The following is a 12,245-nucleotide window of genomic DNA, read 5'->3' as shown; positions in this document are numbered from 1 at the left end:
GGCCAAGAGCTCCTTTCCATCTCCTTTCCCACATTGAGGGATTTCCAAGCAAGGGACAAAGGCCACTGACCTGCTTCCCAGCAACTGGATGTTGCCTGTGATGGGTCAATGCCTACGGAGAGTCTCCGTCTTCCAGGTCATGGTTGTCTCAAAGGTGCTTTTTCAAGAGGCAACGGGACTTTCTGGTTTTTCCTTTGAAGACGTTTCGCTTCTCATCCAGGAAGCTGAAGAAGTCCAGTTGTCTCTTGAAGAAGCACCTTTGGGACTTTTGATGGATAATAAACCCCATAACATCTCCCCACAATCAGTCCCTTTATTAGCTGGGTCTTCTGTGAATTTTTCCAGGCTCCTTTTAAACTTTAAACTCTTCAATGAGTAGCTGTCAACCTAAACAACGACTCCAGTTTAACAGCGTGAAAAAGGGTTCATCACGGCTGATCAGCTGTGATTCAACTGCTCTCTGCATTTTATTTATTATCAAAATTCAATAACAGCTAGCTGTCTTTCTGAGCCATTTCCACTTGGCCGGGAGGAGGCTTTCTATCTGCTAACAGAGTCAGGTAATCAAATTAGCACTGGTTTTACACTCGCTTTCTCTGCAACACGACAACTGGCAACCAAGGACCAAGTCCATCAGCACTGTGCACTAATTTCCTAACTCCCTTAAGTGACTCTGGGCTGCTCTGGGATGCAGCTGGATCTGGACGGAGACAGAGGAGGGGATGTGAGCACCCTCCTGTCTCCTCTCCTTTCTGGCCTGTTGGTGGAAGATGGGATTCTCTCCCTCTCCATATTAACAACCCCACCCCGTCTGTCTACATACCTATTATCTGCTTATCTAAAGGAGCACGGTGGCTCATGAAGTTAAACTGCTAGGCTGATGATCGGCAGCCTCATGTTCAAGTCCCATTGCTGACATGGAGCCGGGTGAGTTCCAGCTCCAGTTGACCCAGCAGTTCAAAAGCAGGCAACTGCAAGTAGATAAATGGGTACCACTTCACAGGGACACAAAAGAAGCCCCCAACTGGACATCCTCCAGGCAACGATGATGTCAGCGGCAAATCCTTTCACCATGGAACCTCTTCAGTGCTTCTGACACAGAAGTTATTAATATTATCTGTTTATCTATATCTATCTGTCTCTATATAGCTCTATCTATCCATCACATTATCTGTCTATCATCTATCTATCTATCTATCTATCTATCTATCTATCTATCTATCTATCTATCTATCTATCTATCTATCTATCTAACTATCCACCCACCTACAAGGGATTAACAAGAGAATAAACTTCACCAGGAATGCAGGTTCTTCCTTCCCTCATCTAATTTCCAAGATTGTCATGCTGAAGTTTGGGATTTCTGTCCAATCCTCACCTCCTACCCAGATGTTCACACTGGAGGCAGAAATTGGCCACTGCAAAGGGTGGTGGACATGGTGGACACAACAAAAAGGGAGAGCTTGGGTCACGGAGTCATGGCTGAGTCCCTGGTCCTGGCTTTTTTGACTCCCCACTGAGGATGCTGCCGTGGGCTGCCCGAGAGAACTAAGCTCCAAACTGGACACGCTGATGTGGTGGTCAAGGGGATGCTGTGAGACTGGAGAGATCCAGATTTGAGTTCACCACTAAATGGGGGCCAACCTTCTCTCTCTGACCCACCCCACCCACCCACCTCACAGATCTTTTCTTGAGTGGATATAATCAGAAAGAACATTGAGAGAAACTCCCCGAAACTATTGGGGGAAGGAGACAGAATACAGGTTGATAGAATAGCATTGTTGTTGTTCTCCTCCTCATGCAGAAGATCAAAGGGTAAAGAAGAACTGGGTAAAAGGGCTGCCAGATCCCTTTTCTGTAGCCCCTCTGCACGGCTTCCAACTCACGGAACCATGGAGTGAGAGCCGGAGGCCCCCAATGCTAAAGGAGGGGTCTATTTCAAGCTGACAGCCACTTCCTGCACCCATCCTGGGTCCACCAAAGAACTTGGCTCTTCCCTCATTAGAATTCTTGTGCTGTGGAGCTGAGGGTGCCCCGCCAGGGATGGCGCCAATATTATCTGCCCCTGATCACCATCCTTGAGAGGTTAATGGGGAGACACTTGCTGAAACCTCCCCAGCAATTTGCCAAGACAGCCTCAAGCAGGGCTCGTGTAATGCAACTCCTCTCTCGGGTTGTCACACGGCATGGATCTGCCCCTGGTGGCCGTCTCCACAAGAGGCAGCAGCCAAGAGGATCCGTCCACAATCAGTTTGCATGACATCAGCTGGGGGAGGGCAGGCAGAGAGTGAGTCTCTTTGAATCTTCTCCGCTTGAAACTTGAGGCACTGGAGAGGGGCTGATGGCCACATCAATTATGCATTTTTGAAAAATCCAACGGACAGGGGAAAATGAGAAAGGAGAGCCAAGCCCTCCCAGCTTCCTTAATTACATTTAATTTCTCTGCTGAGGCAAAGGCAGAGGAAGGGGTGGGAGCAATTTGCAAGGCTTGCTCTGCTGTCCACAAGCTGATCCGAAGAAGGAAAACGAATTAAGCTGTTTCCACCCTCTTGGAAGCATTCATGGCTCGTTCTGCCCTGGGGGTCTCCCTGCTCCTGCTTGCCGTGGCTTCCATGGTGCACAGCAAAGGTAAGAAACTCAACAAAAGTTCCAAGGGATGTCTCATGGCTGGGAGGATTTGCATGAGTGGGGTCTGTGTAGAGAGATGGCCAGGTCTTCCAACTTGACAACAGACCTGTGCTTCAAAAGTTGAGGGACATTGACAAATGTTGATAGAAGAATGAGGGTGAATAGCCCTTGATGCTGGTGTGAAAATGAACTGGTTGAGGGCAGTCCTCTGGACTTTGTGCTAAATATTCCTCATCATAAAACAAAAGTTGCAAGAATAAGTAAAATAAGTAAAATTCTTGTTATCCAAGATGAGGGTGCAAATGCTTGCTCCCAAATGCAGAGATGGATACTATCTAAAGAATGAGGAAGGAGGATTAGACATATTAATAAAGGATGGCCTGGAACAGAAATTCACCAGGATATCTTAATGTAGAGCTCCATGTTCAGAGACAGTCTACTTCCAAAGAAAAGATGCAGGGACAAGTGACGGGACTTGCTCTCCTGCCCAATCTGAGATAGTTCCAGGGAAAGGGAGCCATTGCTAGCCAGGCTTGGAAACAAGATGGTCTATAGACCTTTGGTTTACACACTCGTTTAGATCCCTCAGAACCAAGACCCTCTCGCTGAAGGTCCTGGTGGATGTTAAGAACATTCTCAAAGATAGTTGTTTAGTGGTTGCAAAAGTTAAGTCTAAATTCATCATTGGTGCAAGAGGAACTCACTGTGGGGTCCTTGGTACTTTGGGTTTTCTTGCAGACCTTTCATTACCAAACTAAGTAACGTCATCAATGCTACAGAACTCACATTTAGTGTCCCATTCGTTGTCTTCTCCACTGTAAGCCTTCTTTTTGCACATTTGGAAAATTATTAAAAAATGTACACTGGCTGAGAACCACGCACCAATATATAATGACACAATTTGTGAAGTTGAAGTCTAAGACCAGTGGACTCAGGAAAACACTCCTAAATTCTTTGTTGCTTGGAATGGTGAGGGCTGAATCACTGGATGATACCAAGAGCACAGAGAACAGATGACTGCATAGCTGTTCAAACTTCCTGTTTCCGTAGGCACCATGTGCGGGTGTTCCTAATGTTAATCTGTTAATTAGGAGCTTTTCATCTTGCTAAGCCACAAGAACAGAAACGCCAGGAGCTGAAAATACCAACAGGGGACAATTGGGCTTATTTGGTTGCTATCCTAGGACACCTTTTGAGACACACAAACACATCCCCTGTGTTTTGATTTCTTTTGTCCAGAGTGATCTTCCTGACTGGCACTAGTTTTCTATGTTCTCAGGGGTCCAGGAAATATCCACACATGTCACCTGTAGAAAATCTTTTATTATTGTCTTTAGAACTTTATCTTGGACTTCCCATCACCAAGAGTCAATACTCGACTCTAAAGCCAAGAGATGTTTGATTGCATACCAAACATTCCATAATTAGGGCCGCTCTGTTCGCTCATGAAACCATGTTTCTTGGGAACTGAGTGAAATGGAAAACTGGGTCTTCACATTTGTCCCATTCCTCACAATGTGATCTCGTCCTGCTGCATATGAACACAAAGCTGGTCCAGAAGGAGGAATCAAGATGACGACACACAAGCAGCTTCAGAAACAAGCTCCCGGCTTGCAACGTGTCTTGCCACTTCTTGGCTTAATCCAACACCCCCCAAATGTCACCCAAGGGCAAGAAAAGAACCCAGACCAGCCCCAGAAACTTTACCAAAACCCATAAATCTAATAATGTGGTCCAGCTGTTGCCAACAATCTGCCGCTTTACCTTTTTCATGGGGCAAAGGACTTGGTTTCCCAGGCATCGTAAAGCTCTAACTGATAAGGGGGCTTCTTTACGGATCCCACTTCAACTGCTGATGCAAAAAAAAAAAAAAAAAAAAGAGGGCAGAAGTGATGGTAACTGTCGTCCTCAAAAGATGCTAAGCAATGGAGGCAGAGACACCCCCAAAGTGTCTGCCAAAGATCAAGGTCTTCTTCATGAGAATGGGGGTCAGCCAATTTTGGCACTCCACCTTGGACTCCAAGAGAAGGTCAAACGTGTTGACTCAAGGTCTTCCTGAATGGATGAAACATATTTATCTGAGACTTCTCTTGTAGCCCGCAGAACTATCCCTTTTCCTTTATAATAATGGGAGTGAGATGGGATGGGATGGGGAAGTGAAGGCATCTAAGAGCTGATCCTGGAGCCCGGCCAGCTGTAGAATTGGCCACCTGTCAGTTGTGCTTTAAAGGGTCACTGAGACAAAAACAAAGGCACACCCTGCTGCACGGTTAGGGAGGCCACCTTCTTGCTGCCAAATCCCCTAATTTGTTTTCCTCCTTCTCTTCTGCCCTCTTCATCGTCTCGCCATCCAGCTGCCCAGAGGTGCTCGTGCACAAAATGAACTCCCAGGCATTAGGGATTGTGTGAAAAGGCAGAGGGGCCTGCTTGAAAAGCCGCCTCTGAGCCTGCTTCCCCCAAGCCCTGGCAGATCTATTCCAATTAGGAGCTGCTTGGGAGGTGCAAATTGTGCCCAAGTGGAAGAAAGTCATGTACAAGAAGAGGCTTTGCAAAGAGCAGCTTTGATGTTTGTCTCTCGTCACGAGTTGCCTTACAGGGGAAGGTTGTCTCAGAAGCCACAGTTTTACTGCTAACGCTGGAAAAATTGTTCCTGGAAACTTGGACAGTATCATAAGATTAGCCAAATATAGTATTCAACCGGTTGCCCATCAGCTGGCCCCAAAATTGAATCCTCCTGGGTAGAAAACATTCTCTCAACATAAATTGTGTATAGTTAGTGGTTATTTATTATTGTTTACCCCATCTCATCAAAGCATATAAGAAAGGCTGCAGAAATGCGCCAGGCTTTGGCAGAAGATGTTCCGTCTAAATGTCAGTAAATTAGCAAACAAGGTTCTCTGGCTCCGGGTGGGTTTGGCCAAAGGATATTGTTAATGTCATGGCTTGAGTTATACAGTAGCATGGATGGAAAGCAGAGCAGGCAGGACTGTGAATGTGGAGGGACCTGATCTTGTGAATGGGGAAGACATGAGCAAGCCATTGGGGAAGTACTTGCAGAAAAAAATATTTGGTCCTGAGAATGGGGTGAGTATCAGAAAGAAACTCAGAATAACCCCACCCATTTTTTTGGGTGTGAGACGGGGCAGAGAGGAAGCTTTCTGGGAAGTCAGCCATGCCTGATTCTCGATGTGGCCTACCTCAAAGGACTGATGGAAACCAGCAAAAGGCAGCCAAACAGGAACTCAGACAATGAAGAAGAAAAGCGCACCTAGGAAAGATGTGGTGCTGCACAACAGAGCATAAGGTTAATAGGAAGCTTTAAGAAAAGATACAGAAATAAGAGGAGGCCAAGAGCACAGAAGGCTTGCGTGGACAGGAGAAGGCTCCCATGCTCTGAATAAGAGCCGGAAGGCCACAGCGGGAATGCTAGGTAGGAAAGATGGAGAATAACTCTAATAGAGACAAATCAGTAGTGCTTACAATGGCGTGCTTGGTTTGTTTTGCAGTTTCTCAGAAAATACCCAGCAAAGCGTCCAGCTCCAGCAAGGCTGCCCTCCGCCAGCTCTCCGATTATTTATTTGCCAATTACAAGAAGGACGTTCGGCCAGTCTGGAACTGGAGGAAGACCACCAATGTGGCCATCGACGTCATGATTTATGCCATTCTGAGCGTGGTAGGAGCCCTCTCTTCCCTCAAGAAATCCCCTTTTTTTTGGCTTCTTTGGATACATGGGTGGGGAGCGGGTCACAGGCCACATCAGGGTTTGAGAAGGGTTTAGTGCTAAAGGGCCCCTCAGGAACCTCCCTCACCTTGCCTTTTTTTTAAGATCTTTTTTTTAAAAATGGAAAATACAAACATGAGAAGTTTGAAATTGTAGGTATTTAAAGCATCTGAAGCTCCTGCCTCTGCTTCATGTACATTTCCTGCTGCTGTGAAGCTGAAATTCAGAAACTGGCCTCATAAACAGAATAATTATCTAGACCAGGGGTTCTCAACCTTGGCCACTTTAAGACTTGTGGACTTCAACTCCCAGAATTCTGGGAGTTGAAGTCCACAAGTCTTAAAGTGGCCAAGGTTGAGAACCCCTGATCTAGACCCAGGGCTGCTTCTTCTAACTGACAGCTGCTCAGGGAACTCTCCGGTTGAGGTTTTGCCTGTTGGCTAGAAATGCCAAGGACAGAATCTGCTTTAGGATGGGTTTTTTTATGTACTACTTTTTCGAATTTAGTTAATCTGGCATCCAAAGTATTCCTGATATTGGACAATAAAACTGCACAATCATGATTAGTACAGACAGACAGACAGGCAGACAGACCTCCTTTAGATAAAGCCAACTCTCCAGACTTGGGTCATGAGAAAAGCAGCAAAATCTTCCTTCCTTCCCTATCTTGGCTAGTTTTGGAGGCAGACCTAGGAATGACCCAACCTTTCCAGCCCTTCAGCCTCATCTTTGTTTTTCTGCTTTCCACAGGATGAAAAAAACCAAGTTCTGACCACCTATATTTGGTACAGGCAGGTAAGAAGGCTGAGCCCTCTCAGTAGCGTGGCGTTTGACTTTATCTCCCTCCTGGTTGGTTCTCCTTCACTCCTTGTACTAAGCAGGGCTTGTTTAATTGTGGATGGTAGCCTAACGTTGCTTGAATGGTTCAGCATCTACTTGTGAGGTAAACACAATATCTGCCACCATTTCCCATCCATTTTGCAGCACTGGATCGACGAATTCTTGAAATGGAATCCAGAGGACTTCGACAACATCACCCAGATGTCCATCCCCACCGAAGCCATCTGGGTCCCAGATATCCTGATCAATGAATTGTAAGTCTGCGGAAGCCTCCTCAGGCTCCTCTCCCATGCCAATGGTGTGTGTCAGGACAGGTTAGTGGGGAAACCAGACAGTTTGGTTGGTCCTCCCTTCCCCCCCCTGGTGCTTCATTGTGCTTAGTATTCCCAGCCTGTTTTTCCTTGGCTCATAACTGGCTCCATCTTCGGTGTGCTGTACATTGCAGATGGAGAGAAGGCTGAGGAATTGGGATGGTTCCAGGAATGGAAAACTATAAACAGCCATAATTACCCTTCTTGGGCTGGGCGTTCTGAGGAAGTCTTTGTGGAGACAATGGAGGGGCAGCTGCAGAGCTGCCAAACTCCTCTGGAAAGAATCAGAGAAGCCATTTCTGGGGCCAACGGGCCTTCTATTGCTGCTATTGCCAGACCTTTGCAATAGGGCTAGAATGGCCCTCTGGGGAGGAGAACTCCTTCCCCCCCTTCCAGAGCAAATGACTTCACCAGCCAACCCCCGTTTTCTTAGAGCAATACGGTGTACAGAAGTCACCAGGCACCCCAAATGTTCCTTGTTTGTTCTCATTTCCTCTTCCTCTTGATCTGAATTTTGAACAGATTCTTTTGCACAAATGAATTGGTGGGAAGCAGGCAGGTTGCAAAACAGAGTGTTTTCTTTTAAGGTCACATTTCTTGAGAGAATCCATTCTCCACCTTGGAAAATCTGCTCTGGGGATGTTCCAGGGTTGATCTCCACTTATGAATTTGCCTATAAGTTAGACCATTGGGGTAGCTTTTTCTTGAGTTCCTGTTTCTCCTCTTCCATTTCCTGCAGTGTGGATGTGGGCAAATCCCCCGAAATCCCCTACGTCTACATCCTCTATAATGGGGAAGTGAGGAATCTCAAGCCTGTCCAGGTAGTGACCGCCTGCAGCCTGGACATCTACAACTTCCCCTTCGATGTACAGAACTGCTCTCTGACCTTCACCAGTTGGCTGCATAACAGTAGGTCACACGCTGTATTGCTGGACTCTTGGGGCCTCCTATATGCTGGGGACAAACCATTTCTACAGTCCAACTAGAGAGGGTCAAACCGATGTCTACCACCTCTGGTTGCTGACAATATCCTCCTGTCAACCTAAACAATCCTTTTGATGATGGAGAACTAGTCTAGCAATGGCTGATCTCCACCCAGCTTGGCGGGATTCTACAATTAGAAGCTATCTGCCCTTTTGCTCCAGAGAGAGTCCCTGGGGAATTTGTTTGTTATTGCTGAGTACAGTCTCCTGCATGATTGGAAGGATCCAATGGAGAAAAGATTCCATTTTCAAGACTCAGATGGTCACTATAGAACCATTAGAAAAAGAATCGTGCATGACTGCAGACTGAGTTGACTTAAGAATGGGTCGGCTGCAGCCCGTTTGTCTTTTTGTTTTTCAGGAATTTCATGACTGTTGTAACAAAACTTTCCTATGTTGCCAGGGAGCTAAAGTGAGGTGACCTGAGTAAAGAGCCCAGTCAGGCTCTGTGACAGTTTTCCATAACACAGCACTTGGATTCACATAACATGCTAAAGTCTTGATCTGGGTTACACGTTGGCTGTCTTCTCATAACTTGCTATGAAGCCTGTGGTTCACACCTTATTTAAGTCAACAGTTGGCTTTTGATCAACCAGTCTAGTGCTTGGTACAAACCACTCTTCTCTGGCATCCTTTTCCATTTCTTTATCTTCAGTACGAGACATCAACCTCTCCCTGTGGAGGACCCCAGAGGAGGTGAAAACTGACAGGAGTGTCTTCATGAATCAGGGCGAATGGGAGCTTCTTCACGTGCTCAGCCAGTTTCGAGAGTTCAGTGTGGGGGACAATGATTACTATGCTGAGATGAAGTTCTTTGTAAGTTGCTGGGGTGAGCATAGGAGGGGAAGCTGGGCTGGGTGCCAGGAGCCCCACTGGCACTGTAACTACCCAAAAGACTGGAGGTGGGAGGATGATGGGATCCCAGAAAGAACTAGTAACCGTCTGATCAGATACGGTAGTTATAACATAGTTTATGGGCAACCATCCTTCTCATGATCTAGAAGCTGCAGCTGGGGTAATGTATGAATAAAATGGCTGTTGATCTTTCATCTACTGAGCCAGTCTGAAGGTTTTGCTTTGGGCCTCCATATCTCTGGACAACACCCAAAGCTTCCAGATCTCTCTTTCTGTCCCAACAGGTAGTCATTCGGAGGCGTCCCCTTTTCTATGCTGTCAGTCTGCTGCTCCCCAGTATCTTTCTAATGGTCATGGATATTGTGGGCTTCTACCTGCCCCCTGATAGTGGGGAAAGAGTCTCATTCAAGATCACCTTGCTCCTTGGCTACTCCGTCTTCCTAATCATTGTGTCTGACACGCTGCCTGCGACTGCTATCGGGACCCCCCTTATAGGTACGAGAGTAACAGCAATAGCATTTAGACTTCCTTACTGCCCCATAGTGCTTTGCAGCCCTCTCTGGATGGTTTACAGAGTCAGTCTGTTGCCCCCAACAATCGGCTCCTCATCTTACCAACCTCGGAAGGATGGAAGGCTGAGTCAACCTCGAGTCCCGCCAGGATTGAACTCCAGACTCTAGACAAGAGTTGGCCTGCAATCCTGCACTCTAACCAGAACTCCTAATATACCTTCAGTGTCTTTTGCACTGCTGGGATATGACAACTTAGTGGCAACACAGTCAGGTTGAGGAAAAGAAGAAAACCTTCTGAGATCTGCAGTGGTCAGATGCAATCCAAGAAGAACATCCGTCTTGTAGAAAACGTCCTCTGGGTTGCTATAAGAAATGGTGCTGGGAGTGATCGCTAAGACCAGGGAATGTCACATGTAAAGAGTAGCTGGGACCAAACATGTTACCTGAGTTGAAATCTAGGATCAACTGAAGAGGAGGCTGGAATAGATGAGAATCAGGAGAAACTAGGATCCTGGATATGAGTGGTAGAGAGGAGTTAGAAATGAGGGCTTGCTGAAGTTGCTGCTTTGCTCCTGCAGGTATCTATTTTGTGGTTTGCATGGCCTTGCTGGTCATCAGCTTGACAGAGACCATCCTCATTGTACGCCTGGTGCACAAACAGGACCTTCAGCCCCATGTTCCTGACTGGGTGAAACGCTGGGTTCTGGAGCGGGCCACCATCCTGCTCTGCATCCAAGACAGGAAAGCCTTCCACCCCGTCTGCACTCAAAGTTCAAACATCTCCAGGAACATCGAGAATAACGACAGCACAGGTGAGAAGTCCCAAATCACAGCCTGATCACTCAGCCATCTGCCACTGGAGTCAGACTGCATTAAGCCATGATTTGTCAAATACACCCCAGTTGGCTGGGTTCACACAAGATACAGTTTTGTGTAAGGGGTAAACCTAGCTACAGGTAGTCCTCAGTTTACAACACTTCATTTAAATACAACGGCACTGGGAAAAGTGACTTAGGACAGTTGCAGAATCCCCAGGGTCACGTGATTTATATTTGGATGCTTGACAACTGACTCACATTTATGATGGTTGCAGTGTCCTGGGTCATGTGATCCCCTTTTGAAACCTTCTGACAAGCAAAGTCACTGGGGAAACCAGATTCACTTAATAACCGTGTTACTAATTCAAGAACTGCAGGGATTCACTTAGCAATTGTGGTGAGAAAAGTTGTAAAAGGGGGCAAAACAAATGTCTCACTTAGAGACATAAATTTGGGGCTCAGTTGTGGTCGTAAGTTGAGGAGTCCCCATACATTGGGGTGAATATTTCTCTTCTGCAGAGAGAGAGGGGGATTTTACTTGGTGAGCCTTAGAAGGTTCTTGAAGGTTGGTGACAGGCTAAACCTCGTACTGAGCCTCTGTTTCAGCAGGCAGGGAGGGTCACACATGTCTCCTCTGGGTCTGATTCAGCTTTCTCCGTTCCGTCTCCACCCACTTCCTCCAGCCAAGCTGAACCACTACAGCTGTGATGCCACACGTGACTTCGAAGGCAGAACAGGGGCTGTCACAGACCCCCTGCAGGGCGAGAGCCCAGAGTCGGTTGCGCATATCCTACAGGAGATTGCAGCCATCCGCCAGTTCCTGGAGAAGCGAGATGAATTCCGAGATATTGCCTGCGAGTGGCTGCAGGTCGGCTACGTTTTGGATGTCCTCCTCTTCCGTGCCTACCTGGTGGCAGTGCTGGCCTACAGCATCACCCTTGGCACACTGTGGTCCATCTGGCAGTATGCCTGAGTGCCCGTCTTACCAGAGAAGGGCTCAGCAGACCAGGCACCACGAGCCTTTGGCAGATCTTTGGAACCACTGAATGAATATTGGTTAAACTTTTACGTTCTCCATAAAGTCCCAAACCCCAGTCTGTCTTGCTGAGGGAAGAGTACCAGTTATTGTAAGCCTCTTTATCCCAGGTTTTTACATTTCAGGGTATTTTTTTAGTTAGGTTTTTCTAAGGACTTTATGTCCTTCGCATTTTCTTGTCTTTATTTGTGTAATCTGTTTGCAAATGGAAGTTTTGGTCACTGGGAACTATTTCTTTTTCAGTGAATTTCAGTCCCCAAGATGGATAACAGAAAGTTTAAGTGTGTTTTAAAGTAGTGTGCAACAGCATTTATATATTGTGTGGCTATTTGCACTAGCATTGTAAATTGGCCTGTCTGTAAAATGGGCAGATGCTTTTCTTGCTGTGCTTCTATTTGTTCTACAATAAACAAAATTAAACTGAACACATTCAAGAACCGTGGACCGGATTGCCTAGCTTATAAATGAAGAATCACAGAAGACTTCTCTGTTGAGTATCTAGCAGAGGTAAATTGTTGCAGCTGTTCTTAAAGGGAGCATT

General features: G+C 46.6%; 1 protein-coding gene across 1 annotated transcript; it reads left to right on the top strand.

The window, feature by feature from the left end:
* The first annotated feature begins 2,561 nt into the window (after positions 1-2,561).
* On the top strand, positions 2,562-11,641 carry LOC120311296 (5-hydroxytryptamine receptor 3A-like). The gene is made up of 9 exons (XM_039350638.1): positions 2,562-2,628; positions 6,135-6,301; positions 7,100-7,144; positions 7,334-7,443; positions 8,240-8,409; positions 9,139-9,299; positions 9,623-9,833; positions 10,429-10,662; positions 11,352-11,641. Exons 1-9 carry the CDS (start codon positions 2,562-2,564, stop codon positions 11,639-11,641), a joined length of 1,455 nt encoding a protein of 484 aa, XP_039206572.1.
* The last annotated feature ends 604 nt before the right edge of the window (positions 11,642-12,245 follow it).

Source organism: Crotalus tigris, unplaced genomic scaffold (assembly GCF_016545835.1).
Source record: "Crotalus tigris isolate CLP2741 ecotype Arizona unplaced genomic scaffold, ASM1654583v1 scf7180000018340.3345759, whole genome shotgun sequence".
NCBI classification, from domain to species: Eukaryota; Metazoa; Chordata; class Lepidosauria; order Squamata; family Viperidae; genus Crotalus; species Crotalus tigris.
Note: the sequence above shows the minus strand (reverse complement) of the source record. Positions and strands in the feature narration are given on the sequence as shown.

Bases quoted from the DNA above. Each gene is read 5' to 3' on its own strand.
- LOC120311296 (XM_039350638.1), top strand. From the start codon at position 2,562: ATGGCTCGTTCTGCCCTGGGGGTCTCCCTGCTCCTGCTTGCCGTGGCT. The intron at 6,302-7,099 runs GTAGGAGCCCTC...TGCTTTCCACAG, and splicing joins TTTATGCCATTCTGAGCGTG to GATGAAAAAAACCAAGTTCT. The intron at 9,300-9,622 runs GTAAGTTGCTGG...CTGTCCCAACAG, and splicing joins ATGCTGAGATGAAGTTCTTT to GTAGTCATTCGGAGGCGTCC.